At 43.6% G+C, this 6,493-nt stretch overlaps 1 protein-coding gene across 1 annotated transcript; it reads left to right on the top strand.

Annotated features, from left to right (window-relative positions):
* Window positions 1-2,143: 2,143 nt before the first annotated feature.
* On the top strand, window positions 2,144-3,275 carry LOC143188344 (uncharacterized). Its single transcript, XM_076392552.1, has 2 exons — window positions 2,144-2,287; window positions 2,784-3,275. Exons 1-2 carry the CDS (start codon window positions 2,144-2,146, stop codon window positions 3,273-3,275), a joined length of 636 nt encoding a protein of 211 aa, XP_076248667.1.
* The last annotated feature ends 3,218 nt before the right edge of the window (window positions 3,276-6,493 follow it).

The following is a 6,493-nucleotide window of genomic DNA, read 5'->3' as shown; positions in this document are numbered from 1 at the left end:
AAGCATCCCTCTTATGCTTGTGTCGTCCTGTCGACATCTCCCAAGCTCTCAACAGTACACAGTTCTCCCAACAATATAATGAGTTAAAGAATAGGTCACCCAGCATCGTTCTCTCAGCTTCCCTGAGCATCTATGTAGGTAATAGCCAACTGAGTAATGAAATTCCATACGGAACCGAGTCAACGGTGAACCCCACAATAAATCGGAAGAGAGGGACAGAAGAGAGGCGTGCGCCGCGTGACGACAATAAAAGGTCTTAAACGGTACGTGGAGTCGTGAGGCGGGCCGTTTCCCTGTCTAAACGCGACATTGATAAATAATCATTGGCGTATAGACGCAAGCATCCACATGCAGGTGTACATTCAGGCGGAGCAGACCGCGACACCTGGTGCTGATTAACGAATCGGGGGAATCGGTTCTGGTCAGGTAGAAGGCTAAGTGGCCGGCTAAATTGCCGCGTTATTCTTGTAAACCGCGGCATCCCCGACTATCCAATTACCGGACGAGGTGGCAAGATGTCTCGTCTCGTGGATACACGCGTTCCACCAGCGACATGGAATCGCGGCTTTTTTAACGCCGCCGACACCATTAAGGGCGGCTAATGAGCACCCGGGGGGAAAAAATTAATCGGTAAATTTCGCGTGGCACCGAGCCGGCTGGCTGCTACGTGCCTTCGTTACCGTCCGTACTGCCGAATTTAACAAGTTTTGTACCGCGGGTAGTCTTAACGATCGTTCTGCTTGCGACCATCTTTGAAGACATGCTATTAATCGAATTTTTCAGGGCGAAGATCCCTTTAATCGCCAACTGAGTGACCGACTCACCGAAACAAATTTACCTTTATTCAATGATTTCTGTACAATGAATACAACTTGAGACATATATATGTAGAAAATATTATTGACCAATATAATGTTACTGCTTGGCAAGTTTCTTTAATGTTTGGATCAGATTCTTATGCAACGCAGCTTATAGGTAGCCAGAAGTCTTAAATATCGCTGCTTTACATAGTTTTTTATTAACTATACTTATGAAGTAAAAAGTATCAGAATTTTATATCTACATATGTAAGTATTTTCGCTCATAAAGTTTCAAATGATTCGTGTCTAGTAATAACCAGAACTTGCATACTTCCTTAAAAGGCGCATAAAGGTAGAAATGCATCGAAGCATCAAAAGCTACTTCTCTCTTGGGATAAACTAGCTCACGTGCAAAAGCCATTTAGTCATGCACCTGGTAACGACACTTTCTGGATAGAACGTCTGAGATTATCAGATTATTACCATTTCCGATAGACGCATTTGCGACATAATATAAATCTTGACAAACACTTTAATTAATCGACGGGTTACTTCTACCAGAATACCGCAATTAAGTATTATCCTGCCAGTGGAGCGGATACGCTGAGAAAATAATAGAAAAAGGTGCGCATCAAGTGACATGGAATATCAGAAGAGGAATTACCAAGCGACATCGAGTAGCTTGGATACTTAACGTCGTCAGCGGCGTAATACACTCGTCTCGATCCATCGTTTTTATCTTTACGATTATGTCCCTTCTTTCTCATTATTTCAACCATGTAATTCGGTCTAACAGCTGCGTTCTTTCGAAAATCCCCGTCGACTTTCCGCCGATCTTACTTCTCGAATCGTTGACAAGCAACCGTATGCGACGAAATAATCCTCGATTGCGACCAACTGTAAAATACGCGAAAAGTGATATCGGTATCGTTGACGTTTTACGTGTGATGCGAGACTAGCGACGATTTCTCTACGCACACATAAACATGCTGTCATACAGGACTTTCGAATGGAATCAAGTGGCTATGGAGGACAAAAACGAGACGCGAAACCAGGATAAACAAAACTGTCAATTATTCTGATTCAATCGATATCCCGATGCAGATCGTTTCGCGGTCGCTTCGTATCAGGATGATTTTGGCAAACTTTTATCAAATTTTCTTGTGGTAGCCTTGTTTCAAAGTCGAAGGCTCCTTCAAAATTACGCGTGAGGATTAAATACGCAGTCCCTGAAAGAAGTTGAACTGCGGGAGAGAAATCTTAACTGTGGATGGCCTGGAGGTCTTCGAATCTGTTGACGGACTCGGGCATACTTCGACCAAAACGGAAGAAATAACAGCAGGATGGGAAAGCAAGTGCCGAAGATGTCCGCGCGGGTGGTCCACGCCATCAGAAATCTGCGAGAGGCCCATGGTTCCACGTCCAAGGAAATTATGAATTACATCACGTCCCAGTATAGCGCACCAGAATCGATCATACAGAGACAGGTATTTGGATTGAATTCTGAGATTTCACAGAGGAGCTTCTCAGTTTAAGACATGTTAGACTGAAAAAGTGTTGAGAAAATAGAAACGTGTAACCTAATCAAAATTCTAGTAGATTCAAAATAGACTCTACACGAAACAAGATTTCGAAAATTTAAGAAATTAAAAAATTTGAATATTCAATGAGTATTTGCTTGTTCATAGAACTTGTTCAGTCGAATATGCCAATACGTCTCTTTAATGGTACACGATTAATAATACCGACTATCTATCTATTCCAAAACGATTTCTATTCTGAGTTTACCCTAGACAGAAGAATCATATAGTCGAAAACCATGCGTTCATCTGACAAAATTTGACAATTTTCAACTTCAAACGTTGAATTGCGAAAGAAGATATAAGATCTGAATATTCAAATATATTTTAAAAGAACCTGTCACCTCAATGTTCTCTTCCTACCTTCAAATAAAAAGTATCATCAAAGTTCCTTCTTCCCCAGATGCAAGCAGCCTTAAAACGAGGCCTGGACTACGGTATCCTGAAGAAGAACAACGGCCACTACTTTCTGAACACGGACGTGGACATGCAGCAGCTCGTGTCAAACCTGGAGCCAGTTGAGAGAAGTCGAAGGCGAAGAAGGAGCAGCCGACGAAGACGACGAAAGCGTTCGCGCGGAAGGAGGCGTAGGCGAAGTCGCAGACGACGATCGCGACGACGATACAGGAGGCGAGGCGCGAAGATGAGGCGCATGGGCTGCACCAACTGCAGGTGCAGGGCGAAAAAGGCCAGGGACGCGCAGATCCTGGAGGACGACTCGATAGAGCCAGCCGTCCCGGATGAGGACATGTGCGTATGCGACAACGACAGCGACGCGGAGCATCGTAGCAGGCACAGCAACAGCCGAGATCCCAGCCTGAGCCGCAGTCGATCATTGGACAACAGCGATCGAGATGCAGGGAAGGAACGAGAGGCGATTCGTGATCAAGATTAATGCGCCCAGCCGAAGCGGTATACGCTTCATCCGCGCGCATCGTTAGTGGCGACAATCTCTCAGCACGTTGTCAGCGACGATCGGCATTCTCCACGATACTCGACGAAGGGTACCGATGATACGCTGCACAGGGACCGGTGTTTTGTCCGTCATCTCAAATCATGTACTTTTCTGTCTACATACATACTATAATATGTACCATTGTATACTGTGATGTACCTTTTTTTATAATATACTTGACAAGCTAATACGCAACAACATTGATTTTCAGTTATTTGATGAAAAAGAGAGCCCTGAATATTTGATTGCTACCTAACCTGAGGAAATCGATTTCTAATGCTCTGCCCCGCCCTGAATGCGAGATTGATACCAACGTCATATGAGTTCCCTGATTTATATTTCCTTCGTTCATTACACTCAACCTTCCAAATAAGATAGCTTGTAACACTTAAGAATCCAGTATTCATAGAACACGCCATCAAAGATTTATATCAAATCCATAAATTATTGACAAACTCATTCCGGCTTGAATATATTATCGTTCCATAAGGAAACATAGTCGGGGCAGTTAACTGTTTCCACGTCCTAAAGCTCGACCACGTTCGCAGGCTCCCAGATAGCCGAAGAATCGCGATCATGGACACGCGTGCTCGCCACCTCTGGCGAGTACCGCGGAGAGAACGATTCACTTGGCGAGCAGACATATTTCCTCATCGACGGTTTCTACGATCGTCGATTTTTCAGGTGCAACTTTTCACGGCCGTCGACGAGCGCGCAGGGTTCCAGGCGCGAACGGGGGTCAGGGTCTGAGGTAGCCCGAATAAAACCAACGGCCATAACTCTTCCAGCAGCGGGGTCAAGGTGGGTTAGAAAGGATCGAGAAGTGATTAGTGGTATTTACCGGTCCCCACTGAGAGAGAGCCTGCCGATTCCCGGTACCGCTCGGACGTCCCGCAGGGTCCTGCGTCTGCGTCACAATAACGCGATCTAACTGCTCCCTATTCTCTGGCAGGACTCTCTCGGAGGTCTCCGTGACACTACCGGGGGGAATTCATCAACTGATATTAATGCGATTCTAACGGTGAGCAACTGGCATTAAAAGAGTTTTCTCCAAGCGAGAACCGTTTCCGAACTTCTTCGGAGGTCCGTCCTCGGCTGCCTAATGAAAAGCAGAGGTTCTTCGGGGACTATCTCGATCTACGGCGATTTGTTCTCCGTGATGAGGTCGAGGCTCTTTTTCGTTCGAGTGGATGTGCTGAGGGGACAAACTTGAAATGGTTGTATAGTGAAGTTGTACTTTGATTGAGTTTTGCAAGCGAATGGATGATCGTTACTTTGAGTATTGATGTACACTACCGTGCATAAGTACTTGGACACTTTCACGTTATTGAAATATGTAAAATACACCGCGTAAAATTCTATAGCATAGTTTTAGCTACAAATCTCATCTCAGACGGTTTACAAATGGCGATGGAAATAACATTTAACATCAGTTAGTATAAATAAGAAAGTGTAGGTATTGCATTCATTTCTAATAATGTGAAAGTGTCCAAATACTTACATACTGTAGTGCATGTGCACGTAACTAGGGAGAGTTGAGTCATGGTAGTATATGGAAATTTGTGTAAAATTTAGTTGAAATTACATTTTCTGAAATCTGTGAACTTTGTTGCATACTTAATTTATTATTCAAACCACAGTAGAATCATTAACGGTTTAAATACCTACTGCATTTCAGGAGTTAAAAACCAGAAATAGGAATAAATAGGTATATAAAACAGATTTCAAAGATTTGAAAATTAACAATTTGTATATTTAAAACTGTGGAGATTTGAAAGTTCAACCCTTAGCGATCGGAAATATTAGAAATAAAATAAATATGTAGAGAATATTCTGGTCCTCAATCACTAAGAGTTAAAGTCACTCGTATTAAAGAAATAATATTCATTTCCCTAAGAAACCTCATCTTGCTAAATGTTAAGTATCAAAATTTTCCCAAATACATGTATTTAAGAACAAATTACGAATATGATCCCTAAATACCTAATCACTAAAAATCCATTAAACACCAATTTAAGAACTGTACCACCACTTTCTCTTAATCAACAACCATTGTGCAACAGTGTCAATGTGCCTCCTCAGCAAACATTGCAGACAAGATGAATATCAGCGAGAGTGAGTATCAAAAGGACAGTGGTCCGCAACAAAAGCGCGAGTAGCAGCTCGTTTTCTCGCATGTCTGTTGCCTTTATTTCTATTTCGTGGCCGGAGGCAACGCATAACGAAGGAGACACGCATCGAGCAACGTAGAGGCTTTAATTCAGCTCTGCTGACCGGTAGTTTCGGGGCCCAGCATGCAAGCCATTGTCTGCGATAACGAGTAAGCGACCGTGCATTATGACCGTTCTCTCGCCGTGTGCTCTTCATAACATGGCTTATTATTTCGTAAGGACAGGGGAAACGCGGCGACAGGGGGCCAAGAGGCGCATTCTACTCGTTAATGAGCTGCTCAGAACTTCTGACACTTCGATAACGCGGTGTCCCATGATTACAACCTTGGGAATTACGATCACCTGTGCATCCACCCACGCTTAACTTTCTACTAACAGGTGCTGCCACGATACTCGTGACTGGGTTTATTCGATAACTCACCACCAATTTTATGAAAGCGAAAATCAGAAATAGGACCTTGAAATGAACACTTAGGAAGTCGAGTAAAACACTTGGAACTCAAAATTATTAATCGTAAAGTGTTAAAACTCAAGTGTACTTAAAATTGTAAAATACTCCATTTAAAATATTCCATTTAATATGAGAAAGTAACTTGGGTTTTCCCATAGCAATTATGATTCGTTCGATAGAAGAAGATAGTTCTCCACCCTCAGTGAAACAAGCTGCAAGACTCGCGCTGCAATTCTTCAGCACATAAGTCAGGGGTCGAGCAGTGGCGATAAGATAACGGAGGAGAGGGAGGACCTTTTCTTCCCGCTCAAGAGTTACGCCTTATTTACTATTTAACGAGCGCTCGCGAGCCAGCGAGAGCTCGCGCTGATAAGAGGAAGCGGACAAATTGAAAGGGGGATAATTTGCAGGAGGGAGGCGGACTAAAAATCCGCGTTACAACACGCCACTGACAAATTTACGAGTTCCACGCTGAAAGCCCCGTTATCGTTTCGTGTCCCTCTGTCTTCGGCGTCCCTCTCCTCTCTGAGCTCACA

The sequence above is a fragment of the Calliopsis andreniformis genome, chromosome 2, assembly GCF_051401765.1.
Source record: "Calliopsis andreniformis isolate RMS-2024a chromosome 2, iyCalAndr_principal, whole genome shotgun sequence".
NCBI classification, from domain to species: domain Eukaryota; kingdom Metazoa; phylum Arthropoda; class Insecta; order Hymenoptera; family Andrenidae; genus Calliopsis; species Calliopsis andreniformis.
Note: the sequence above shows the minus strand (reverse complement) of the source record. Positions and strands in the feature narration are given on the sequence as shown.